The 25,393-nt window shown below is 34.5% G+C and overlaps 8 protein-coding genes and 1 pseudogene across 8 annotated transcripts; 7 read left to right on the top strand and 2 right to left on the bottom strand.

Moving 5' to 3' along the window:
- Positions 1,027 to 1,804, top strand: LOC104738121 (60S ribosomal protein L12-3). The gene has a single exon (XM_010458352.2). It carries the CDS (start codon positions 1,069 to 1,071, stop codon positions 1,567 to 1,569), a length of 501 nt encoding a protein of 166 aa, XP_010456654.1. The 5' UTR covers positions 1,027 to 1,068; the 3' UTR covers positions 1,570 to 1,804.
- LOC104738110 (probable aquaporin PIP2-4) lies at positions 5,020 to 6,826 on the top strand. The gene is made up of 4 exons (XM_010458345.2): positions 5,020 to 5,387; positions 5,875 to 6,025; positions 6,139 to 6,424; positions 6,517 to 6,826. Exons 1-4 carry the CDS (start codon positions 5,081 to 5,083, stop codon positions 6,628 to 6,630), a joined length of 858 nt encoding a protein of 285 aa, XP_010456647.1. The 5' UTR covers positions 5,020 to 5,080; the 3' UTR covers positions 6,631 to 6,826.
- Positions 7,648 to 8,326, top strand: LOC104738103 (proline-rich receptor-like protein kinase PERK2). The gene has a single exon (XM_010458336.2). The coding sequence runs from the start codon at positions 7,754 to 7,756 to the stop codon at positions 8,213 to 8,215; it is 462 nt and encodes a 153-aa protein (XP_010456638.1). The 5' UTR covers positions 7,648 to 7,753; the 3' UTR covers positions 8,216 to 8,326.
- LOC104738094 (protein disulfide isomerase-like 1-4) lies at positions 8,547 to 11,703 on the top strand. The gene is made up of 12 exons (XM_010458330.1): positions 8,547 to 9,187; positions 9,285 to 9,414; positions 9,504 to 9,669; positions 9,758 to 9,876; positions 9,969 to 10,049; positions 10,215 to 10,301; positions 10,420 to 10,494; positions 10,594 to 10,662; positions 10,746 to 10,826; positions 10,908 to 11,042; positions 11,129 to 11,185; positions 11,279 to 11,703. The coding sequence occupies exons 1-12, from the start codon at positions 8,595 to 8,597 to the stop codon at positions 11,483 to 11,485; spliced, it is 1,800 nt and encodes a 599-aa protein (XP_010456632.1). The 5' UTR covers positions 8,547 to 8,594; the 3' UTR covers positions 11,486 to 11,703.
- On the bottom strand, positions 13,310 to 14,821 carry LOC104756713 (annotated as a pseudogene).
- Positions 19,046 to 19,694, top strand: LOC104738074. The gene has a single exon (XM_010458313.1). It carries the CDS (start codon positions 19,068 to 19,070, stop codon positions 19,479 to 19,481), a length of 414 nt encoding a protein of 137 aa, XP_010456615.1. The 5' UTR covers positions 19,046 to 19,067; the 3' UTR covers positions 19,482 to 19,694.
- Positions 19,547 to 22,171, bottom strand: LOC104738084 (glycerol-3-phosphate acyltransferase 3). The gene is made up of 12 exons (XM_010458322.2): positions 21,987 to 22,171; positions 21,849 to 21,906; positions 21,635 to 21,753; positions 21,443 to 21,542; positions 21,239 to 21,334; positions 21,055 to 21,151; positions 20,815 to 20,902; positions 20,645 to 20,741; positions 20,481 to 20,566; positions 20,139 to 20,258; positions 19,923 to 20,021; positions 19,547 to 19,746 (listed from the first exon to the last, which is right to left on the bottom strand). The coding sequence occupies exons 1-12, from the start codon at positions 22,106 to 22,108 to the stop codon at positions 19,698 to 19,700; spliced, it is 1,131 nt and encodes a 376-aa protein (XP_010456624.1). The 5' UTR covers positions 22,109 to 22,171; the 3' UTR covers positions 19,547 to 19,697.
- On the top strand, positions 22,936 to 23,546 carry LOC109127654 (putative defensin-like protein 274). Its single transcript, XM_019232810.1, has 2 exons — positions 22,936 to 23,053; positions 23,285 to 23,546. Exons 1-2 carry the CDS (start codon positions 22,981 to 22,983, stop codon positions 23,443 to 23,445), a joined length of 234 nt encoding a protein of 77 aa, XP_019088355.1. The 5' UTR covers positions 22,936 to 22,980; the 3' UTR covers positions 23,446 to 23,546.
- On the top strand, positions 23,987 to 24,572 carry LOC109127629 (putative defensin-like protein 274). The gene is made up of 2 exons (XM_019232653.1): positions 23,987 to 24,131; positions 24,324 to 24,572. Exons 1-2 carry the CDS (start codon positions 24,059 to 24,061, stop codon positions 24,482 to 24,484), a joined length of 234 nt encoding a protein of 77 aa, XP_019088198.1. The 5' UTR covers positions 23,987 to 24,058; the 3' UTR covers positions 24,485 to 24,572.

The raw sequence follows: 25,393 nt of genomic DNA, 5'->3' as shown, positions 1-25,393 counted from the left end.
TTGAATATACAAATACGTATACGAAAGGCTTAAATGGTTTTGTCTCTTGTATGGGTACATATAATACTATCCAGTATCTATCTGTCTTTGACATTATCTTTCTCATACCTTGAACTTCGATCAATTTTCTTACCTCTCCATACATATTTATTTGTGTAAATTGTAATGTATGTATATACCCATTCCTCTTTGAAAACTTCAATCACAATGTACTGATCCGGAAGCATATGCACAGTATTGGTATATTCCTTATCTCAAAGTTGATAATAATATCCGGTCCAACCACTTACGTAAAATTCGGTACATGCCATAATTGACCAATTACATAAGACTGGATTAGCTTTTTTTAGGTAGGTGGAGAGGAAACTAGAGAGGAGCACAAAGTTTGTATGCGCTTGTTAAATGAAATTTTACATTAAAGGTTCACAAGCACACTTACATCTCTAACATAATTGATTAGAGCTTACACGTGTTTCATCAAAGCTAATGATCATCGCCTAGTTAATCAAAATATTCAACTTCAACCTTAACGAACACGACAAAACTAGTAAACTTTAGCTTATTTCTCAATTTTGTTTACCATTTAGTGTAGCCAACACAAAATACGATAGATGAAACTTGATATTTTTTGCGTCAACGCGGTAACCATTGCAAGTCGTCTACTACTCTCTTCCTGTGGCATTATTATTAGTTAATGGAAAGCCTCGAGAAAGGCTGAAACATTGGACTTTCAGATCTTACAAGGCCGTACTTAATAATACAAGAGTCCATTAACTTTTTTGTTTTTGGATAAAATTAGCCCAATGACAAATAAACTCATATTCCGAAATCAACCCTTTCTAAAAATCTCACAGACATCTCTCGAACCAGACCGAACCGAAACATAAAACGTGAACATAATGTTTTGATTTAACCAATTGCAACTCTATTTTCAATTTCGGTTTACGGGAAATTAAACCCGTATTGGGGGGATAAACTCGTAATTTCAAATCAAACCCTAACTACATATAAACACACTACGAAACCCTAGAAACTGAGAGTGAGTGAAAAAGAAAAGATTACGAGAAAATGCCGCCGAAGTTAGACCCGTCTCAGATCGTGGACGTCTACGTCCGAGTAACCGGAGGTGAGGTCGGAGCAGCGTCATCACTCGCTCCAAAGATCGGTCCACTCGGTCTCGCGCCAAAGAAGATAGGAGAAGACATAGCAAAAGAGACAGCTAAAGAATGGAAAGGCTTAAGAGTCACAGTGAAGCTAACGGTCCAGAACCGTCAAGCTAAGGTCACAGTGGTTCCTTCAGCAGCGGCTTTGGTAATCAAGGCGTTAAAGGAGCCAGAGAGAGATAGGAAAAAGGTGAAGAACATTAAACATAATGGGAACATTTCGTTTGATGATGTGATTGAGATTGCTAAAATCATGAGGCCTAGATCTATTGCTAAGGAATTGAGTGGAACTGTGAAGGAGATTTTGGGAACTTGTGTGTCTGTTGGTTGTACTGTTGATGGTAAAGATCCTAAGGATCTTCAGGAAGAGATCAACAGTGGTGACATTGATGTTCCTAATGAGTGATTTTAAGGTTTTTTTTTTTTTGAGGATTTTTGCGGTTTAGTATAATACTACTATATTGCAGTATTGAGAATTCTGAAAGATTGATTTGTGGCTTTTGCACATTTGAGAATCCTTTCTTGGGATATATTATATTAGAATGCTTTCATTTCTTTAATCTATCAGTTTTGTTTTTGAATGTTCAAAGATGATACTCAGTAACATGATTGAGTGGTTGTAATGTGATTTGATTGGTATTGTTACATTGTTACATTGTTTGTTGATCTCTCTATCTGTTAAGCTTTTAACTCACTATGCACTCTTTGATTTTGCTATGAACCTGATGGTGAATTGAATTAAATCATAACGGGAATTTGAGTTTATTTGAGCAGTGTTCTTTGGATTTCTTTAGCTAGATCGATCATTCAGATAAGTGGGTTTTGATGTATTGGTAGAGAGTGATGTCTACATAAAAAGGTTTATAACACACTGTAGAATGTTGTAAAAAGGCTCTGTTTATTGTTTTAGCAGTGCCCTTTTGTGTTTCGATTACCTTTCTGGTTGGGATATACAATTCTTTCTCTGACTTGCTTGTTTTATGTCTTAAGATTGGTCTTGAATTTTAATTGGTATGATAAGTCTATAGATTAAGCGCAAAGACATGTTGATGATTGGTTAACAAAGTTTTGGTTAAGGTTTGTTGTTGTGTTTTGTTTTTACTACTCTACACTGATATCGACCTCGAACCTTCTCTGCCCAATGGGGCTTCCAACGATTACTGAAACCATAAGTCACCTAGTATTTAAACTAATGGAATTAAAGAAGAATTACGTGCTCATTATCTTCTTCTAACCTAGTGTTAAACTGAAAAAGAACTAACAATTAAATGGGTTTTGGGGAGAAGATCAGTAAAGACATTAGATGGGAATCAAAGTGAACCTCTTACCTACTTTCTTGACAAGTAGTGTTGTGTTGAAATTCTCTTAGTAAATAAATACTCCAGTGGGATTAAAAATCACGGTGGTTGTCCAACCCAAACATGAAGGATCAGAGATCCCCCAATTGGAGCTGTGATGAATAAAAGCAGATGCTCTGTTTTTGGCCATTCTGTCAACAAGCTTCCAGTATTAGTGTCAGCGGCAGGGTGGTGGATTGGTGCAATTAACAATGTTCTCACGTCAGACGTCGTTAAAGAAAGCTTGTTATGCGATGAGAAGAGTATGTTTCTGTGCATATGGCTCTAAGAAAGCACCAATTGAATCAACAAAAACTAATCTAGTGGGGTTGACCGTTAGTGCAAACGAGTCTCCTCAACATTTATAGTCTATCCAATGTATGGTTTCGACCCAAAATAGAAAAAAAGTGAAACAAGAATAATTAAGCTACTTATGTGCTTCTCTGGTATATTTCAACGATGTTCTCAGTTGAATTCATTTTTCTATTTTAAAAACATCAATTGTATAAAAGATATGTGGTGATCCTTCATTGTCACTAAATAATTTGTTGATGTTGATATCAAACAGACGATAACGTACTGATCTACATATTTCATTTTGCTACAAAAATAAAATTGGTTGCTGAAATTTAGTTATCTAAAACAAAATTGCAAAACACACATTAAATTATATACAAACTCTGAAACTTGCATCCATCGTGCTATTAAAATCTAAACAAAAAATGCATAAACATGGTCACATGATGGATTTATATATGGTCTCACACATACATGTAATTAGATTGATAATATATTATATATGCATCATGCATGCATCAAGCATGTAAGTCCAACATTAATTGAATAATTGGAAGGGTAAGGAGCAAATTACGTGTACAGAAGAGTTCCCCTGGCAAGGATAACATATAATAAGAGCTTCAACGTTGTTCGAATTTTTGCATGTCATGGATCTCATTCTTATCATCGTATCCTCATTATTTGTTCTTTTCCGGACAGCAAACTCCACTTGCAAAACTAATGAACATAATCATTTCTATTAAGCCTTGAAATTAAGTTTAACCCAAGTTTACTCTTTTTTCAATCCTTAAAACTGAAAACCAAAAATGTAACCAAACATAAAACAAACTTAAAACTAACCTCTTCACATTTAGTTTACTTTCTAACCGAAATCCGAATTGAAAACCAACTTTACACTATTCTATAAATAATTTACATGAAACTTTATACCCTTTTTCTGTGTCAACCTGAAAATCTATACTTTTATAGAACTTTTTTTTATAATGTGGGTGGGATGAGACGTTGCTTGCTCACTGAACAAACCATTAATTGCAGAAAATTCTTGCACGCTAAATTGTAATTCCCAAAAAAGGGCATCTTTCTTCATATGCTAATTAGTTACGAAACCTTTATAAGATTCCTATTTCCTCATACTTCTTCTGTCTGGACCTTTTTGTTATATAGTATATGTAGTGTGGTAATTATATTCTAAACTAGTTCTAAACCCGTTAATGTCGCATATATATAAATAACTTGAAATTGTGACGGCATTGATATAGACTCGTTTCGGAATACTTTATATGCATGTTCAGAAAACGTTAGTAGATAAATATATCCTTATTTATGAATGAGTTTGTTATCCATATATCTATATCATTTTAGTTGATAGATAGAACTTATTTGTTGTTTATATAAAAACCACTTTATTTTATAACCATATATAGGTAATTTCATATTAGATTTTTTTAAAAAATTATGGACTGGTTCAGCTAGAATATAAAGCATCCTTGTTAACTACACCTTCATTCAAATATTTCTTGATAATCCTCATTTAGTCTAACAGGTTGGACTATTTATAACTTATAACAAAAAACATAAAATAAAAATCTAAAAAATGAATAATTGACGTTGAAATAAAATATAATAAGGAGATATAATTTGACGTTGCAACAACAATTGCAAAACATAAAAACATGGGTCGACCAATTAAAGAAATACAAACACAAGAATGTCTAAATCGAGGGGTTGGTTGGACGGCTTAAAACAAGTTTATCCTCCTCTAATCATACAATTAAGACAGCTTGATCCTTGGTTATGTTATTCGGAAAAAAATGTAATGGTGAATTGAAGAAGCATCTTACGCTTGACTTAAGATTGGTGTACACAAAAGGATTTGCTTCAAGGAATTTTGCTTTGCTAAAATAATACTCGTAAGTTACTATGAGAAGTAAGATTAATAATCGTCATATTTTAAAAAAAAAGATTGTAATCAGGTTAATTAGCAAATCACTTCTTCACAATATTGACAAACATACAAAACAGAGATGTTTCTCATAATACCACCACCAGCTCATTTGAGGCACGGATTAGAGATAAGATTCCTTCATAATTATATTTCCTCCAAAATATGTTTTCAATTAACTGTCCACATCATTATTAACCACATATTTAATTGTCTTATAATGTACTTATACCAAACCTTTACACAGTCTCTCTAATGTATATATATACACATCACACAAACCAAAAAGCTACAAATCTGAACAAACATTAAAACTCATCTCTCTCTCATCATCTTTGGCCATGGCAAAAGACTTGGATGTGCAAGAGGGTGGAGCCCCGGCCGCCAGAGACTACAAGGATCCACCTCCAGCACCATTGTTGGACATGGAGGAGCTTAGGAAGTGGTCGCTCTATAGAGCGGTTATAGCTGAATTTGTGGCGACACTTTTGTTCCTTTACGTCTCAGTCCTCACCGTTATCGGCTACAAAGCTCAAACCGATGCAAACGCCGGAGGAGTGGACTGTGGCGGCGTAGGGATATTGGGAATTGCATGGGCTTTCGGTGGAATGATCTTTGTTCTCGTTTACTGTACCGCCGGTATCTCCGGTAAGTATAATTCCATACAAACGTTCGAGTCACGGCATATAGATTTTTCACTTAATAATAAAGTTAGAAATATTATAGTTTAGATCAAAATAATTAACGTAGTTTAATTAGAGATGGTAAATTTGAGTTATATAGTGTGACTCCGGGGTTGTTTAACTTTTGGTGTGGTTTTAGTTTGGAAATATTTTCATATTTTCTACTTAAGAAAATGTCAACTCTTGGTTTGTTTTAGGTTTTGTCTATCTATATGAATTTTTAGGTAGATTCAATTTTTTGACCAAAAAAAAAAGGTAGATTCAATTCAGTCTTTGTTCAAAAAAAAAAAAAAAAAGTAGATTCAATTCGGTTTTCATATAGATATTCTGTTCGTTCTGGATTGGTTCGTTTTGAATTAGTTTGTTAATTTCGATTTATAATAAACTAAAATATTGTACATCCTTAATTATACAATTCATTTGACTAATTAATTTGGTTTTTGTTTTTGAAGGTGGTCACATAAATCCGGCTGTGACGATGGGACTGTTCCTTGCTAGAAAAGTGTCACTAGTGCGGACAGTGTTGTACATTGTGGCTCAGTGCCTTGGTGCCATATGCGGTTGCGGTCTTGTCAAAGCATTCCAAAGCTCTTACTACACCAGGTTTCATAATATCTCAAAACTCTTCAAAATTTTTTGGTTTTATATATGGTCTAATTAAATATGAATCCTATCATATGGTTGTACTAACTACAATTTTTGGTAATTAATATTAGATATGGAGGTGGAGCCAACGAGCTCGCCGACGGCTACAACAAAGGCACCGGACTAGGTGCCGAGATCATTGGAACTTTTGTCCTCGTTTACACCGTCTTCTCGGCCACCGACCCCAAGCGAAATGCACGTGACTCCCACGTGCCAGTTTTGGCACCACTTCCCATAGGATTTGCCGTCTTCATGGTTCATTTAGCCACCATTCCCATCACCGGAACCGGAATCAACCCGGCCCGTAGCTTTGGAGCTGCCGTTATTTACAACAAGGAAAAAGCCTGGGATGACCAAGTACGTCAATAACACTTCTATATATAACATACATACATTTTTCTATAGTTTATAAAGATGTTAAAATGATTGGTTTTTAATAATTGAAACAGTGGATATTTTGGGTTGGACCGATGATCGGAGCAGCAGCGGCAGCGTTATACCATCAGTTTATTCTAAGAGCGGCTGCGATTAAAGCTCTTGGCTCCTTTAGGAGCAATGCTTAAATCTTTTTTTTTTTTAATTAAGCCATTAATCAAATTATGATTACCATGAATTCCACTACCACTGTAACATGCGAAAGTTACCTGTATTTTTCCTTCTTCTTATATATGTTCTGTCTTTTTTTTTTTTTTATAAAGCTTATGGAATCTTTTCATTCGTGTAAATGTGGTTTATTATTTAATGTTGCTTTAAGATAAATCTCAAGTTCGCTTTTATCTTTTCGTAGAGTTAACGTTAAATTTTGCTTTTCTTGATTCTATTTCATTTGGGAATCAACACACAGATGTCACACGTATGTTTTAGAATACTCAAACTTTGTACTATTTCCTTTCCACCACCTTTTTAATTAGCTCGATATGATGATTCCAGTATAATGAATATTTGTTGTCTAATAGCAAAAGCATTCATCTTTAGCTTTGCTTCTCTCTCACATATCATGAAAAATGTATTAAGATGATTTTTGTTTGATATCGAAAACAAATTCAAAACGAACCAAACTTGAATAGACGTCCAAAACGAAATTCTTAAAACAAACAACCAAGTGCTAGTATATATAGTTAAACTACATAGGACCGGATGAGTCATCTAAAGATTTAAAGATAAGAAAAGAGAAAATCGAAAATAGACACAATTGCAAAACCCAAATTGTGTGTAGTGGACCACCCGATTAATAATTTTTCCATATCCATGTTTTCATTTTCCTTTGCGGTTCCTTCAAGCTAACAAACTCTTGATGCATTCTTTATTGCCACGAGTATTACACTAAAAATATGAACAAGAGGACCAAACCTAATGACCCTATTACACTAGAAAAGATGTAAATACAACTTTTTTTATAAAGTTAAAGATTAATTGTTCATTCATCAACATTAATTCAACACTTAGAAACGAAAAAAGAACACTTGTTCTATAAAGGACAAGTATATATAGAAGACTGAAAACAAACAAAATTGCATGACCATAAAAAAAAAACACACTTTTGTTATTCTTGTTATTATGCAATCATACAAATTTGAACTTCAAGCAACATATATCTCTCATCTATAACCGATACTATACTATATAAACCCCAAACACACACACACACACACACACAAACTAAACAAAAACAAACATTTTTACAACATGACATACCTAACTCACTCTTTGCTCTTCTTCTTCTCTTGCTTGTCTTTGATTCTTTGTGTCTCTAATGCAGGAAGCAGACCTGTCCATGGTCCAGCTTACACAAACCCGTCTGCTTTCTCCCCAGAAGCATACGATTTCTTTCACCCAAAATCATCAATCCCTGATCACAACAATCCACCGAAAAACTCACCTTCTTCGCCATCGACTTCGCCTACACCTACACCTTCACCTTCAAAAACATCCATCGTAGAAGCAGACTCACAAGGAAGTAAAGTTTCATCAGACGAACACACAACAAGTGAGAGTCGTCGCAGAGAAGATGAAGAAGGACGAGGAGAAACCATTGGAGTAGTGTTAGGCCTTTCTTTCGCAGCGTTTCTCTCGTTGGGAATCTTCTTTGTGATCAAGAAACGACGTGCTCGTATGATCCGCACTATTGTCACTCACTCTGATGCTTAAGTTAACTTTTTAAGCAAAAGAAAGCAAAATAAAAGTTTTGGTTTATTTCGGATCGGTTTAAATGTAACGTTTATAAGATAAATTTGCTAAATCATGGTTAGTTCACGTCAACTTGGTTGACCTACACTAGAATTGGTTTCGGTAAAGTGTCCGGTTTTAGTGTGTTGGATTTTGAAATAGGAAAACCAATCGGTTAACGAGTAACTCGGAATCATTTCAATTTGGTTCGGTTTAGAATATCTGGTCATTATTATTAGTCAACGATAATTCAATTTTTTCTAAAAACGACGACGTTTGTTTTGGTAACAACCCAACTCTGTAGTTGTTAGATAGATCTCAGAAGTCTCAAACCACTTCACAGAGTCGCACACACACTAAAATGGCGTTCCGCGTTTTCCTCCTCATCTCTCTCACCGCACTTATCATCTTCTCCGCCGTTTCTCCTTCTTTCGCCGTTTCATCCTCCAACGACGACGTTGACGATGAGGATCTCAGCTTCCTCGAAGATCTCAAAGAAGACGACGAAGCTCCTCCCAGTCACGGCGATGACTCATTTACCGACGAATTCGAAGGTGGTGGAGAAGACGAAGAAGATCCTGAGATGTACAACGAAGATGAAGACGAAGAAGGAGATTTCTCCGATCTAGGAAATCCAGATTCCGATCCGTTACCGACGCCGGAGATCGATGAGAAAGACGTTGTCGTGATCAAGGAGCGTAACTTCACTGACGTGATTGAGAATAACCAATACGTTTTGGTTGAGTTTTACGCGCCGTGGTGTGGTCATTGTCAGTCTCTTGCTCCTGAGTATGCTGCAGCTGCCACGGAGCTTAAGGACTCTGGTGTCGTTTTGGCTAAGATCGATGCCACGGAGGAGAATGAGCTGACTCAGGAGCATGGTGTTCAGGGCTTCCCTACTCTTCTTTTCTTCGTTGATGGTGAGCACAAGCCTTACACTGGAGGCAGGACTAAGTAAGTGTGGTACTAGTTTCACTTTTGCTTAACCATCGTCTGATCTGATTTGGAGTTAGGATTGCTGAATAAGTTTTGTTGATTTTGAGTGATTTAGAGAAACAATTGTGACATGGATTAAGAAGAAGATAGGTCCTGGTGTGTATAATCTAACTACATTAGATGATGCTGAGAAAGTGTTGACTTCTGGGAACAAAGTCGTCTTGGGGTACTTGAACTCCTTGGTGGTATGGTTTCTTCTCTATTCACTTGGTTTATAGTCTTTTGAGTCGTATAGTCTTATTGGATATTCAAAATGTGATTTCTTTTTTTACAGGGTGTTGAGCATGACCAACTTGCTGCTGCTTCTAAAGCTGAAGACGATGTTAACTTCTATCAAACAGTGAATCCTGATGTTGCCAAGATGTTTCACATCGATTCCGAGTCTAAAAGGCCTGCTCTTGTACTCGTTAAGAGGGAAGAGGAGAAGATTAGCCATTTTGGTTGGTTTCTGTAAATATTTGCTATGCATTGATTCAATGATCTTGTTATAGGGATATTGCTAATTATGTTTGTGTTACTAATCTGCAGATGGGGAATTTGTTAAGTCTGCTCTAGTTAGTTTTGTGTCTGCCAATAAGCTTCCTTTGGTGTCTGTTTTCACTAGAGAGACTGCACCGGAAATTTTTGAGAGTGCAATCAAGAAGCAGGTGTGTCACTGTTTTTAGTAGGATTTTTCGATACAAATTCGAAGATGGTTTATTGTCCATCTACTAACATGAAACTGTATGTCTCTTTGCAGTTGCTGGTGTTTGTAACCAAAAATGACTCTGAAAAGGTTCTTCCGGAATTTCAAGAAGCAGCGAAATCATTCAAAGGAAAGGTGAGAACATATGTCTAGTCTGGTTTAGACCAATTTATTTTATGTATATGTTTTGCATCAAAACGAATCCATGAAGGAGGATCTTTGGAGGCATTACGATGGCTTTATGTTAATCTTGGTAAAGTTACTTCTAAGTTCTAAGAAGCCTTTTGTTTCTTGATACAGCTCATCTTTGTGTCTGTGGATCTGGATAATGAGGATTATGGGAAACCAGTCGCTGAATACTTCGGTGTGTCTGAAAATGGTCCTAAAGTAAGTCGATTGTTTTATCTTGTTATGGGTTTAAGAATTACACATTTACAAGAATCTGAGTCCTAGATCTTTTTGATATGCCATGCTGATTACATCTAAAACACTGGTCTGTGTATAGCTTATTGCCTACACAGGGAATGATGACCCTAAAAAACACTTTTTCGATGGCGAGATCAAGTCAGATAATATTAAGGTATCTCTTTGAAGTTTCTTTCACTCGTAAATTTCTACTTCACGGTGATAAAATTAAGGTATCTCTTTAAGTTTCTTAAACCCCTAATATATACTGCAGACATTTGGAGAGGATTTCCTGAACGACAAGTTAAAGCCCTTCTATAAGTCAGACCCCATTCCTGAAAAGGTAGAGCTGTTTTTTTTTTAATCATTAATTTCCAGCCGTCTTGTTGGCTCATGTAACACCAGGACTTAATTTTGTTGCTACAGAATGATGGGGATGTGAAAATAGTGGTTGGAGATAACTTTGATGAAATTGTTCTGGACGATTCTAAAGATGTTCTTCTCGAGGTACAAATTGTATTAAAATCCGCTAATAAACTGATATGAAATTTCATCACATCAGTACTTAGTTCTACAAACAAAACTCAGGTCTATGCACCATGGTGTGGCCATTGCCAAGCCCTTGAGCCAATGTATAACAAGCTTGCGAAACATTTAAAGAGCATTGATTCTGTCGTCATAGCCAAGATGGATGGAACAACCAACGAACATCCCAAGGCAAAGGTAATAAAGTGAATGCGTATTATCTCTGCACACTGAGAACCTTTCTATGTTCAAAGCCTGAAGAATTATTATTTCTGGTTTTGCAGGCTGAGGGGTTCCCTACAATTCTCTTCTTCCCTGCAGGCAACAAGACTTCAGAGCCGGTAAGTTCTGCTTCTTCTGGCTGCAATGGATTTGTCTTCTTGGATTCATCTAAAACTGAGAAATGTTGTCTTCTTTTGTTGTGTGTGGAGCAGATAACGGTAGATACAGACCGCACTGTGGTTGCATTTTACAAGTTCTTAAGGAAACACGCAACGATCCCGTTCAAACTGGAGAAACCTGCATCAACAGAATCTCCTAAAAGTGTCGAATCCACACCAAAAGTAGAAACTACAGAGACGAAAGAAAAATCCGATAGCACAGCAAAGAGTAGCCAAAGTGACTCCAAGGACGAATTGTGATCCAAAAGCCAAGAAAAAGGGTATACGTTATAATATATATGTCTCTTAAGTTATATGTATGATCGGAATTGTTTGAAGTTTGAACTAGAGATAAAGTAATTTTAGTTTTGGGGAAGACATTTTCCACTCTTGATTTGGTTTCACCTTTTCTAAATGTAAAAAGGCCAAACTTTACTGTCCAGTGTCACACAATGAAATAAGTCAAATCAGATAATAAATCATTGACCCGGAAATCTCTGTTTTGCTGAAGAGCCTGGAACCTTTATTACTATCTGCCTAAATAGATTACTTCGTTGATACTACCCCAAGGTATCCGGAACTTAATCTATATATAATAGCAATCCGAATAAATGCCACCAAATGTTGTGTTTTTTCAATTGTACCTTTTGGATAATTTTCCAAAAAATATCTGTAGGATATTGAAATTATGTGTTTTACAAAACTTTGCGATTGTTCATTGTAGCGGTTTTTTTGTAAAGTTATAACTGTTCATTGTAGAGTTTTGTCTATTCAAATATTCCTATCTTTTAAAATATATATATATATATATATATATATTTGTCTGTTTGAACTGTTTTCATTTTTTTGTCATGACACAAAATAATATAAAATTTAAATCTCAACGGTTTTTACATCTCTTTAAATTATTCTCTAACATCCATTCTTTTAAAAGTAAAAGAGATTCCTCCAATTCTTGTTTTAACAAAAGATTTTTGGAATGATGAATCTAATTTACAACTTTTAGTTAATTATATATATATATATATATTTAATAAAATTACCTAGAGTCTTTTTCCAAGAGTTATATAGATGAATTATATAGTGAGCTTTTGGATTTGACTTTTGAATATGGTAATAAAAATGCCTTCTATTTAAATGTAGTTTATAAGATCACTTTGTCATAATGATTTTTTTTTTAACTGTAACTTTTTACCATAATTCTTCATAAAATATCTTATATTTATAATACTTTATACAATCTGTTTTGCAAAGTTGTGTCTATTCTACATAATAATTTTTTTTATATAATTTTTCATTTTTGATGATTATGTTTTTAGTATCAGTTTATTTCAAACTATTCTATTACATTCAAATAATTTCATAATGTATAATTTTAAATTTTAAATTTAATTTATTTTTTTATTATAAAATACTTCCACAGCGACATCCGGGAGGGTCTGAGTCCTAGTAATAACTAGATTTTTTTTAAGCCATAGATAATTAGAAATTTTTAATTAATTATGGCTAATTTTTATTTTTGTTTATGGTAACTTTTTTCTTTTTTTTTCTTTTTTGAAGTTGTATAAAATTATGTGTGAATAACAAACCATACTCGTGTACTTTTTACCAAATCAAAAGAACCGGAGATTGTGATTGACGAATTTTACCTTAACTGAAGAAGGTGATTTTCTTGATGATTATTGACGGTTTTACCTTTATAGCTTCATTTCTTCTTCTTAGAAACCTTAAAAGCTAGCGACTTAATGTATTATCATTTACCTGGCCATTGATCATCTAACTTGACATTTAGAATCCAAATTCTGGCATCGCTTCTCTGTACTTTTAGTATATGATTGCTTCATGTAATACAACACGTATATAATTAGTGCTTGAGTAAGTTGTTGAAGTATACATCAAATTCGAAATAAAGTTGGTCATTGGTGATTATTAAATGAGCAGCAACCAACAGAGGTGGCATAAGGACTTAATTAACTGCAAATTTTACATGTCCCTGAAAGCCTAATAACCTTCTAAAATCAAGTAATTTAACGACCAAAAGATTAACCTTAAACGAAGTGTTCAACAATATATCTTTTTAAGTAGTTAAAGAACAAGGACTTTACAAGCGCTAGAGCATCTTGTCATTGAAACGAGTTCTGTAAGGAAGTCACACTTTTCCTTTTTCGTGTAGTAAACATTGAGCCTTAATTTCTCCAGGATTGATGAATTCTTGAGGAAGTATCTAATTAGCTCCATTTCTCCTTCATACCTTGGGATTGAACGTTTCAATTCTACAAACTTGAGCGATGATACCAAACATCGAGGAGGCACTGCTGAAAACATCACATTTGGTTCTTTCTTCATCTTACCACACATGGATGGGTCCTTGACCAATTCCTGCAAAAACAGAAGGAAAGCATTTAGTGGCGAGCGAGATACATAAAAGATTATTTTCACATATATATAATGCGTGAATCGTTACCAATGTGAAAGATTCTAGTCTTGGGCAGCTCTCAAGAATTTTTGGTAACATTTCAAGATCAGATTTAGAAAATCCAGCATTCAAGCGGGATAGGTCACGAAACTGAAGCACCTTCCCCGAGTTGGAGTATAGCAAGATATCCTGGTAACAAAAGTAAACAAGTTAATTAAAAAGATGAATTTTCTTGGGTGAGAAACTTTGAATATTCTAATATATGTTCAAAGGTTGAGACGTAAACCTTCCAAGTATTATTACTACTAATAACTAGATCCCTGACCCTCGAAATATCGGTGAGGATATCGTGAATCACTTCTTCAGTAGGGTAGAAGTGCTCTGATCGCAAATCAATATCTAGTTTAGCAGGGAACCCCGAATTGATGATCTGAAAGCTTTTTGCTTTGTAAACCTTAGTCCTCAGACACTGGAGTAGAGGTGCATCAACCACAACTTGAATAGACGACTCCTCGATATCGATCTCGATTCTCTTTAGCGTATGAGAGCGCAATTGTAAAACAAGTGCCTCACCTTCATTCGAATAACTGATGATTTTTAAATCTTCCAGAACTGGAGAGCCTGATATAAGTTTCTGCAACATGTTCCCATTGCGACAAATAAATATATTCTAAACGCATCATCTTCAGACAAGGTAGGGAAACAACGGCATTAGGCAAGCAAGCGCAACAGAGTCGTAAGTATACCAGTGTCTGGCAGGTATATATGCTCAGGGGTATCTTATCATACCCATAACAATCAACATCAAGATGTTGAACCCTACTCTTAGTCACAACATCAATCCATGAATCAAGATCAAACTCACCATAATGCACATCGATATTTTTTAACTGGAGTTTTTGTATCCATGATACTTTGTGGGAATCAAAAAACCTGTCACCAAATTTCGAAAAGTCATCGAGATTTGAGAGTGAGACTTCGTCGAGGTCTAAGTCCATTCCAGGAACCGATTGCCAAAGATTTCTCCATTTGGTAGACATAAGGCTTGTTCTTACAGCATCCTTGGTAGTAAGATGATAAAGAATTTGGGTTATCAAAGCTTCCGGCAACTGGCTTATCCTATCTTCTTCTTCCTCCGGTTTCACTTTGTCACATATTTTGTTTTTCTTCTTTCTACCCATTGTATTTTGTTTCTCAGAAGAGCACACAACTATATATAATCTGCATATTATCAAATTTAACAAAGATTTTTTAATTGAAAGTTACAGAAACAACCAACCAATTTCGAGTTAAATACGAGATACGGACACACTAGCTAATTTAAGAGAGAGAAGAAATAACATCACATGAGAAGGCTTGTTAGGGTTAGGGTTATGTGAAGACGACTAATACCAAGGAACAGAGATGGAGAAGAAGAACTCACCAGGATGAAGTTTAAATTAACAAGGCTTTTCAAACTATTCGTCTTCCTCCATAGAGTCATGTACCAGATGGTCTAAGGCACCTTAGGTTAGGGTTGATGAAAACGTACGGTGTGATGTGTTTCGAGTAATTCAACTGGCGGCTTCTAAATACTGTTGTATTAAACATAATTAAATTAGACCAACTCGGTTTGTTCCGGTCTACCTACGACATAAACAACCAAACTCATCAAACCTAAAATAATAGATCAGAAATTCACCTTAACGAAAGAGATGGCCGCCACCGATAGTTTCACTCATGTCTCCGATCTTAAAGCCTTCAAAACAACATGGAAGATAAGAGCCAATAGAGATGATATTGGCTGATACTGCACTAAGTTTGATGATTTTGTTTAAAACTTTAGAAAATATATTGTTTAGGTTACAATGAAGAGTAGATAGAAAAAATTGAAAAATACTTAGGTTCACCCCTAGGGGTGAACCTCTCCATTCACCCCCTCTTATCTCAGCCAATCAGAATCTTCCATCTAATATTTCATTTAAAAAATAAATCAAAATTAAATTAAAAAGCAAACCAAATTAAAGAAACAAATTATGTATACTTTTAATTAAGGAAAGTTAAATATTGGCTTGGTTTAGATTTTTAAAATTAGAATAAAATTATATGTCGGTTTGGGTTTACAAATGAAATGGTTAGGGTATAGATTTTACAATTAAAACGAAATTATATGTCGGTTTGGGTTTACAAATGAGGTGATTAGGGTTTAGATTTTACAATTAGAACGAAATTATATGTCGGTTTGGGTTCACAAATGAGATGGTTAGGGTTTAGATTTTACAAGTAGAACAAAATTATATGTCGGTTTGGGTTCACAAATGAGATGTTAGGGTTTAGATTTCACAATTAGAACGAAATTATATGTCGGTTTGGGTTCACAAATGAGATGGTTAGGGTTTAGATTTTACAAGTAGAACAAAATTATATGTCGGTTTGGGTTCACAAATGAGATGTTAGGGTTTAGATTTCACAATTAGAACGAAATTATATGTCGGTTTGGGTTCACAAATGAGATGGTTAGGGTTTAGATTTTACAAGTAGAACGAAATTATATATCGGTTTGGGTTCACAAATGAGATAGTTAAGGTTTAGATTTTATATATGTCGGTTTGTGTTGATTAAAGAGCGGTTTAAGTTTTTTAATTTTATAATAATATATACAGATTTTATTTCCTTATCTTATAAGGAGGTGAATGGAGAGGTTCACCCCTAGGGTGAACCCAAGTATTGTTCGAAAAATTTCATACGTTTATGTAGAAACTACTAATATCATGCCAAGGTGATCCTAACTCAGTAACTCTTACTAATTTGCTATAGTTAGTGCCACTTGGTTAGTGCTATAATTGATTCAGCTTTTTTAACCTTTAAAGAGCTTTTACAAAATTCATCTAAGCCCTTTCTTTTGTATGTTGTAGACATGGAGAAGCGTTCCTGGAAAATTTTTTGTTCTTAAGAAAACTATAATTGGTTGTAAAATTATCATGTACAAAACGTGAAGCAAAAAACTATAATCAAGCTATATATATGTGTACTCATTGTTTACCTTCAGTTATAGTCTAAAAATTACAATCTAGACAAGTTATTAAGAAAAATCCCCACTTCAAAGTCAATGATAATTGACAGCTAGAAAATGTAAGTGGAAACAAAATTTAGAGACTTCAAAATTGTAATTGTATAAAGTATAATATATTTTTAGAACGTATTATAAATAGTTACTATATTTAGCCACATTATTTTATTTCAAGCCAAAGTATATAATTATTTTCATAATACCTAAAACTATAAATTATAAACTCAAAAATAATAGTTATCACTCAAAAAAATCAAATACTTTAAATAATTAATATATCCAAATGATTTTAGTTTGTAATATTAAATACTCTTTTGCAAAACAAAATAAAAATAATTTTCTTTCTATTTTATTGTTACTTTTTGTATTTTGTATTTTTTTGGTTATACTTGATTAACTTTGGTTAGTTACAGTTATCTACTAAATATCCAAACCAAACCAAAATTTCTAAAATATCCGAATATTTATTATAGGGATATTTACTCAGATGTCATACATTTTAGGTAATATTATCAGAACTACACAAAACATTTTTTTATTACTATCATATTTCGTGTATTTTCTCTATACCCAACATGTCCTGTTTTATGTTACAGAAAAAAATATAATTACAAAAAATATCATTGCCACATTCACCACGTCAGAAATCGCTGACGTGTATTAAATAACTCAGATGTAACGCGTTACAGCGGTAATGACGGCTGAGTTACAGTATGTTGTGGCTGATTTTAAGGAAAATGGCTGAGTTATGAGGAAACGGCTGACTTAGGATCATAACTCAGCCTGTAGTGATTTCCCTTCAGACAATTCTCACCTAACTCAGTGTACTTTTTAGCCGGGAATTCGCCCGAGACCTTCTAAGTTTCTTTCACCTGTACCAGGATATGCCTGATTGGCTGTTTAATATGCTTGTATCACATACCAATAAGACATAGGAGTTTGTTCCTACTAGTTGAAAGCGGTCGGAAGTGAATTCAATAGCATCATACGCTCTAGCTCTTCCAACACCTGTACCTTCCTCTTGTTGTCGACTTATCCGGTTGAAGCTGCATCCATCGTCCCACCTCAACTCCGACCCCCGAAGTCAGGTATGACGCTCCTATAATCATATGATGAATGTTTTAGAGGATCTGCAGGTGTATGCTGCTTAATAGGGGTATCGGTTACCGTGGACCGGAAATCCGGAAAAGGTTAGTGCCATTGTGGAATGGCCAGTTGAACAAAAGGAAAGAAAGATGCACAAACGAAACATGAAACTTTTCGAGTTCTCTTTCGCTCTTTCACTAATAATTCGATTATATGAGAAAGTTGACCGCTAAAGAGCTTACGGCTGACTTAATAAAATATGGCTGAGTTATGAGAAAATGGCTGAGTTATTACCCAATGGTTGAGTTGTCAAAATTTTGGCTGAGTTAATACTTCGATACGGTGGAATGAATTTTCTCCAGCTGGCTGAGTTATGAACAACGGCTGACTTATGAGATATTGTTATGGCTGAGTTATAGTTAAGTACTATAACTCAGCCGTCAGAAGCTGACTTATCGGAAAACTCGGCCATTTTACAGCTGACTTAGTAACAAAAGATTAATTACTAGAATATCATTAAGTTACGGCCGACTTATTAAACAATACGGTTGAGTTACAAATTTTCAATTGAGCTATAACATTAAGCGGCTGAGTTTAGCAGTCGTTTTTTTGTTTTTTAATTACTGTAATAGTATTCATGTTGCGGCTGACTTATAATTTTGTTTGATGGCTGATTTAATTAGGTTGATTTACATGTTCTTTTGGTGGCTGACTTGCCACTTCAGACACATCAACCATGTCATCATTCCATATCATCATCTTCTAAGAAAAATAGAAATCGTCGCTTTTTTCAACTTCCATCTTCTTCACCTGGTTCAAAAGTGAAGGATTTACATATTCTTTACCTTGTTGTTATAAAGATCCACCATTAGAAATATACTTTTTCTTTGTGAAGCTTCAAACATTGTAAAGTGGTTACACTTTGCCTTACGATTATGACAATTGACTCTTTTATATTCCTTCCTTTTAATGTGATTCTTCCTACTAAGATACACCAATTGCTCCACTAATAGAAAAAATTTAAATTAAATTTTGAAGTCCCCAAAGCATTGAGTTCTTCTTAGGCACCACCAAAGCAATTCTCAGTGTTACTCATATGAACTTTAAGTGGAAATCAATAAATTGACAACGTGATCTGATGCATCGCTCCGTATCTAGTTTTTAATACACTTGTGACGTGGTGAATTCCCATTCGTCGTAAGCATCCTATATATTATTCCATCTCTTCTTCCTTAACTTACTTCAAGACTTTAAAAAGAGAAGAGAGCGAGAGAGAGAGAGGTAACGTTGAGATGAAGATGAAGGTTGGTTTCATCATTGTAGCTCTTTTAATGTTATCCGTTGTTGACATTTCAGCTAAAGAAGAAATATCACCGAGACTGTCTCCAATAGAGCATTCCTCCTCGTCTCCGCCTCAGCAAGAAAACGAAATGTCTCCAATATCTCCGACGATGATGTCTAATGACTACGACTATCCGCCTTCGTCTCAGTTTACGGAATCAAGTGATCTCAGTTACACTGAAAATACCAGAACGGGAGGCAAAAAAGTAGCCTCCGGAGGTGGAGGAAACAAGACAGGAATTGTTCTTGTTGGAGCCATTGCAGCGGTGAGTATGGTCTGCTTCGGTGGTGGATATTTGTTCAAGAAACGGCGTGACAACATTCGTCGATCACGGTATGGATACGTCGCCACTGAATTCTTCTGATGATCTCGCCTTTAAAACTCTTAAAGTTATCTTTCTTTTGGTAAATATTTGTTTGTTCTGTGAGAGATGCAAAAGTGAGCTTTTGTTTATTGAGAGATTCACAACAATGTAGATTGTATTGAAAAAACATACAGAACATGAGGCATGAGACTGTTTTTTATCTAATGGAAAAGTGAAAACACCCACAAGGAAATAAATATAGCTTCATCTTTACATTCACTTCTCTTCCAATCTTGCCAGGATCGACTCCGCGAAACTCTGTTGCCTGTCAATTCAAGCAAATTCATAGTAACATCAAGACTTGTTGGTATTAATTCAAGGATCATAAAAGTTGAGAGCTTTTAAATTTGTGCAAGTTCCAAGTTTGGTTAAATGGAGCTACTGAAAATTCTTAAGAGATTTAACTATATCTACACAAGATAATGGACACGTTGAACATACTTGCGTTCACTGTGCTTGGAGCTTGGTCTCGAATACTTCAAGTATCCATCCCAAGGCACCTTTTTCAGACCCGCCCTAAGAGATATCATGTCTCTCACCCTGTCACAAGTAAATAAAGTGGATGCAAAAGAATGTCATGCCAGGTTATTACAGTGGATGCAAATTTCTTAGTATATGACTTCTCTGATGAATGACCAAAGAGAAGAGTGTTTTTACCTCTCGGCAAACTCAATCCCTGTTTCACCGGGCCTTATAGTTTGGGGTTCCAAGTACCACACTTCACACACAACAGCCCATGATGTCATGAGTTGCAGCAAGTGCATAGTAAATGATTGTCTGCAAAGACAATGCCAGACCTTTTGTTACCAAAACAAAGAAATGGCCCTAAATATTTCGCTGGAAGAAATCATCTTTCACTCGCAACTAAGCAATATACCAGTAAAACAATAGTGTATAACTAGTTAGAAAAGCTTCTTCACCCCTTTCAACACTACTTCAGAAAATTTCAAAATTATCTGTCCAGACTGATATGCAAAGTCTTATGAAAAATACCCTTACTTTCTGCTGTTCCAAAAGGCGTCAACAAAAATCTTGTTGTATTTAATTGCAATTGGGCAAACAGTGCAGTCCAATTCGAAAGCACCCTGAACATTATCATGCAGAGGATCAGACACTATAACATACTAAGAGGGCAAATCACATCAAAGTTAGGTCCAAAATACCTTCTTAAACATCACTGTATAGTTATTATTTACACATGTCCCCTCAGGAAATATGAGAAGAGGATTATTGTCAGTTCCCTGGACATGGTCCCTTAACCTGATTCATATTCCCATAATTAGCATGAGTAGATTATGTAATGACACTTAATAGATATAAGAATTATGCATACTTTCTCGCTACAATTTCACGATCCTTTGCCTCTGAACGATTGAACCAGATACATCCTACACTCTCTAATATTGTGCTTTGCAGGAGTCCTTCATATATACAGTAACATAAGTCAATCATGGCTTGTTCACAATAATGCGTGAAAGGTAAACCAATCAGTCGTCACTAAACCAGTCACAAGCTTATTAAAACTATGCAATCATAAAGGTCATAAGCACACTTCTGGTAGCCAGAGACTTACCAACCCAACCAGGATGCTTCTGCATTATAACAGCAAATGCAGTCATTTGCTCCAAGACGATGAAATCAATCATTGAAGTATGGTTGGCAACATAAACCTGTTTTAACCCCAGAATATAAAGTAAGCATACGTACACAAGTATCACGGAAATAGAAAGTAAAATTTTTAAAAAGGAAACATTAACCTGCTTAGGACGGATACTAGGCCGTGGCCCGTGATACTTGACAACTCCAGTCCATGAGGCGACAAAGAAGCTGCATATCATTTCCACCAAGACCCTCTGGTAACACAGCAAAAGAAAGCAAAATCGTCTTGAATTCAAAGATAAAAACACAGTGAAAAACGTAAACATACAAGACAAACGAGAGACAGAGAGAATCCAACACACCTCTATCTTTTTCCTCAACCTATCTTGACCTTTCAGCAGAGCATTTACTGGGATAAACAATGAAAGGAATATAATCCACCCAAAAGCTAAAGTGACGACCCTGCAGATTTTTAAAGAAAAAACTGAACTGCTTAGTGCAAACACACGGCTAAAAATCTTAACTTTGAGCTAAGAACAAGAAGAGGAACCAACCTCAAGGGAAAGAGGAGACAGTATCTAACAACAACACCAAAGCACCATAGAGGGAATAAGTAAATGTTCCAGTTCCAAGGTTCCGGAGGATTCGATTTGAAACATCTTGTGAAAGAGTCCTACAAAATGATAACAGAGTGGACAACAACTAGAGATAAAAATTCAACCTTTAGCTCAAAAATGTGAAGTCTTATGACAAAGATTTGAGCTTTACATCAACAATGGCACCAGCAGCTTCAGTGAGAGTGGGAGAGATGTCGAGCAAATCACGCCTGTAATCAACTCATCGGTGAATACTTAAATCAGCCGATCAAATCAAATTCAAAAAATAAACAAAGAGAGAAATTAATACAGGCTGAGCTTGCCGCGTGGTTCGTTGATGGAGGAACCGGAAGGAAGGTAATCTTCGAGGTTAGGGTGATCGAGATCAAGCTCGGATCTTGAAGTCACGAGCCTCCCTGCCGTACTGCTCATGGTTTACTTCGCCGGTGATTCTTTTTTTTTTTTTTGGGTGTTTTTCCCAATCTTCGAATCTCCGATGATGAGAGAGAAGAGCTTTAGCCACTTAACAGGCTTCTGACTCTGTCTGATTGATACTTTGTAACAGGCCCATTATTAGTCTAATAGGCCCAATTTGATCAATCGAACTTTTTTTTTTTTTTTGTAATGAACAAGGATTTTAAAAGATAAAAAACAAAAAAAAAAATTTACCTTTAGAGGTGAGATAAAAAAAACACCAAAAATGTATCCAAAATCTTTCAAAATCAGTTTTTAGTAGTTTTTAAAAAAATACTTGTCAAGTTTGAATAACAGTAGATTTGATATGATTCTTATAAATCCTTAATTGAATAACAAGATATTGTGAATTATTTTGTATTACAAAAAAAATCCAAAATCTCACCTCTAAAGGTAAAAAATATTTGGGGTATTGAACAAGGATTTTAAAAGATTTTTCAAGTAATCACTCTTAAAGGATAGAACAAGGATTTTTATCTACTAAAATCCACCAAATCTATTTTACCTTTAGAGGTGAGATTTGTTTAATGTTTATTCCTATTTTTCAACTAAAAATGTATCCAAAATCTTTCAAAATCAGTTTTTAGTAGTTTAAAAAAAAATACTTGTCAAGTTTGAATAACAGTAGAGTATTATCTGTTTTTGATACGTTAACCATATATTATCTTGCTAAAAATGGTGTATTCTAAAAAAGAAAAGAAAAAACTACCATATGTGAAACTAAAATCCACATATAAAATCAAGTAAATAGATCATAATTTTCCAAACACAAAATTTAAAGTTGAGTATCTTGCATTACAAAAAAAAAAACAAAACTAAACTGAAAAAATATGGCTACATCAATGTTTCAACTTGTTGCTCTTTTGTTCATCTTCTCTCTCGTTATTACTGCTCAATCCACAGGTACTTATACGTTTTTCCTTTCACAGTATTATTAATAAGTGCTTCTTTTAATTTTTTACAATCATAACATTATAAAACTCCACACATTTGATATGTTTATGAAGAATTAAGATAATTCTACAAGTTTAGGATTAGTATTTTTTACTAAACTTTAGAAAACTGTAATCGAAATTATATTTAAAGATCTTTTGACCTAATAATCTGTTAAATTTACAAAAAAAACGCACACAGAAAAGGAGATAAGAGACGGACCATGCACGTTAAGAGGAACGTGCATCAACGACCAGGACTGTGACACCCATTGCCACAAAGACACCGACCCTACAGCCATGATCGGCCTCTGCCTCTTCGACAAACCTACCGGTCCTGTTTGTTGCTGCTTATTTGATTAAATCATCATATACATCTTTGTTTCTTCTTCTTCAAATCTCTATTTTATGATCGAATATTTTCTTAAGTAACGATGATGTGAAGAATATTACGTCCCAATTATTTGAAGGTTTTAAAAAAGAAGTTATTGTTTCTTATTACAATTTGTTTTCTTTTCTTGTTTGCCATATTGACACTTGGTATACTCGAGAGAGAAAGAGCTTTAACCCACACACAACAGGCTTGACTCTGTCTGATTGATACTTTGTAACAGGCCCATTATTAGTCTAATAGGCCCAATTTGATCAATCGAACTTTTTTTTTGTAAATGTAAAAATTTTCAAGTAATCAAAGTTACTATTCCCTCTACCGTCTATACTTTCGTCTTTCCTATCCACAACCAAATTTAGATGTAATTCTATTTTTGAAGATGTTATTATTATTATAGATGATTGCTACGTTAACCATAAATTATCTTGCTAAAATTGGTGTATTCTCAAAAAAAGAAAAGAAAAAACCACCATATGTGAAACTAAATCCACATATAAAATCTAGAAGATAGATCATAATTTTCTAAACACAAATTTAAAGTCGAGTATCTTGCATTACAAAAAAGAAAATTAAACTGAAAAAAATATGGCTTCATCCAGATTTCAACTTGTTGCTCTTCTCGTCATCTTATCTCTCTTTATTACTGCTCAATCCGAAGGTACTTATACTTTTTTCATTTCATAATACTCCTAGGTTTACATTAATAACTGCTTCTTTTTAATTTGTTTTAAAATCATAACATTCCAAAACTCCACGTTTATCAAGAATTAAGATCATTCTACAAGTTTATATTTTAGGATCTTTGACCTAATAAATAGACATGTCGGTTAAATTTACAAAAAATACACAGAAAAGGAGATAATAGATGGACCATGCCGCTTAAGAGGAACGTGCAACAACGATAAGGACTGCGACGCCCATTGCCACAAGAGCACCGACCCTACACCCATGGACGGCCGATGCCTCTTCGACAAACCCACCGGTCCCGTTTGTTGCTGCTTATTTGATTAAATCATCATATACATCTATTTTTTTTCTTCTACAAATCTCTATCGTATGATCTTATATTTTCTTAACTAATAATTATGTGAAGATAAAATAAAAATAAAAATACTACGTCCCAATTATTTGAAGGTTTTAAAAAATAAGTAATTTTGTGTTTCTTATTATTTGTTTTCTTGTTTGCCATATTGACACCGTATGTCATGAGACTCTTATAATTTGTAAAAGAGTGGCTATTTGTGAACAAATGTATTATGTATATATTAAGAATAAAAGATTTACATAATTTGTTTCCTTAATTTGTTTTGTCCTTTAATTTTAATTTTGATTTATCCATTAAAATTTGTTTTCTTAACTTAAAGGAGGTGAATAAGAGAGGTTCACAATTGTCCCACCCACTTAGATGTAATTCTATTTTTGAGGATGTTATCATTATATAGATGATTGCTATGTTGACCATGAAATATCTTGCTAAAAATGGTGTATTATTCTAAAAAAGAAAAGAAAAAACCACCATATGTGAAGCTAAATATATATATATATATATATATATATATATATATATAGATATATAATGTAGGAAATAGATCATAATTTTCTAAACACAAATTTAAAGTTGAGTATCTTGCATTACAAAAAAAACAAAGAAAAGTAAAATGAAAAATATGGCTTCATCGAGGTTTCAACTTGTTACTCTTTTCATCATCTTCGCTCTCGTTATTACTGTCCAATCTGAAGGTACTTATACGTTTTTCCTTTCACAATATTATTAGATTTACACTAATCTCTTTGGGGAAGGGCATCCCACGGGTAGAGTCCCCCCGTCCCCCCGATTATGCAAATGAGCCGTAAGCAATTGGCCATATCCATGTGGCCAAAAGAATAAAGTTGAGTAATTTTTGCGTTTGGGAAGAATTG

Source organism: Camelina sativa, chromosome 2, assembly GCF_000633955.1.
Source record: "Camelina sativa cultivar DH55 chromosome 2, Cs, whole genome shotgun sequence".
In the NCBI taxonomy this organism is placed as follows: domain Eukaryota; kingdom Viridiplantae; phylum Streptophyta; class Magnoliopsida; order Brassicales; family Brassicaceae; genus Camelina; species Camelina sativa.
This window is presented reverse-complemented; position numbering and strand designations above follow the sequence as displayed.

Excerpts from the sequence above, each read along its gene's own strand:
- LOC104738121 (XM_010458352.2), top strand. The coding sequence starts at position 1,069 with ATGCCGCCGAAGTTAGACCCGTCTCAGATCGTGGACGTCTACGTCCGA.
- LOC104738110 (XM_010458345.2), top strand. The coding sequence starts at position 5,081 with ATGGCAAAAGACTTGGATGTGCAAGAGGGTGGAGCCCCGGCCGCCAGA. Across the intron at positions 5,388-5,874 it reads CTGTACCGCCGGTATCTCCG|GTGGTCACATAAATCCGGCT; the intron begins GTAAGTATAATT and ends TTGTTTTTGAAG. Across the intron at positions 6,026-6,138 it reads CAAAGCTCTTACTACACCAG|ATATGGAGGTGGAGCCAACG; the intron begins GTTTCATAATAT and ends AATTAATATTAG.
- LOC104738103 (XM_010458336.2), top strand. The coding sequence starts at position 7,754 with ATGACATACCTAACTCACTCTTTGCTCTTCTTCTTCTCTTGCTTGTCT.
- LOC104738094 (XM_010458330.1), top strand. The coding sequence starts at position 8,595 with ATGGCGTTCCGCGTTTTCCTCCTCATCTCTCTCACCGCACTTATCATC. Across the intron at positions 9,670-9,757 it reads GGAGAAGATTAGCCATTTTG|ATGGGGAATTTGTTAAGTCT; the intron begins GTTGGTTTCTGT and ends ACTAATCTGCAG. Across the intron at positions 10,050-10,214 it reads CGAAATCATTCAAAGGAAAG|CTCATCTTTGTGTCTGTGGA; the intron begins GTGAGAACATAT and ends TTCTTGATACAG.
- LOC104738074 (XM_010458313.1), top strand. The coding sequence starts at position 19,068 with ATGAAGATGAAGGTTGGTTTCATCATTGTAGCTCTTTTAATGTTATCC.
- LOC104738084 (XM_010458322.2), bottom strand. The coding sequence starts at position 22,108 with ATGAGCAGTACGGCAGGGAGGCTCGTGACTTCAAGATCCGAGCTTGAT. Across the intron at positions 21,754-21,848 it reads CTGCTGGTGCCATTGTTGAT|GACTCTTTCACAAGATGTTT; the intron begins GTAAAGCTCAAA and ends ATCATTTTGTAG. Across the intron at positions 20,022-20,138 it reads GGGATTGAGTTTGCCGAGAG|GGTGAGAGACATGATATCTC; the intron begins GTAAAAACACTC and ends TACTTGTGACAG.
- LOC109127654 (XM_019232810.1), top strand. The coding sequence starts at position 22,981 with ATGGCTACATCAATGTTTCAACTTGTTGCTCTTTTGTTCATCTTCTCT. Across the intron at positions 23,054-23,284 it reads TATTACTGCTCAATCCACAG|AAAAGGAGATAAGAGACGGA; the intron begins GTACTTATACGT and ends AAACGCACACAG.
- LOC109127629 (XM_019232653.1), top strand. The coding sequence starts at position 24,059 with ATGGCTTCATCCAGATTTCAACTTGTTGCTCTTCTCGTCATCTTATCT. Across the intron at positions 24,132-24,323 it reads TATTACTGCTCAATCCGAAG|AAAAGGAGATAATAGATGGA; the intron begins GTACTTATACTT and ends AAAAATACACAG.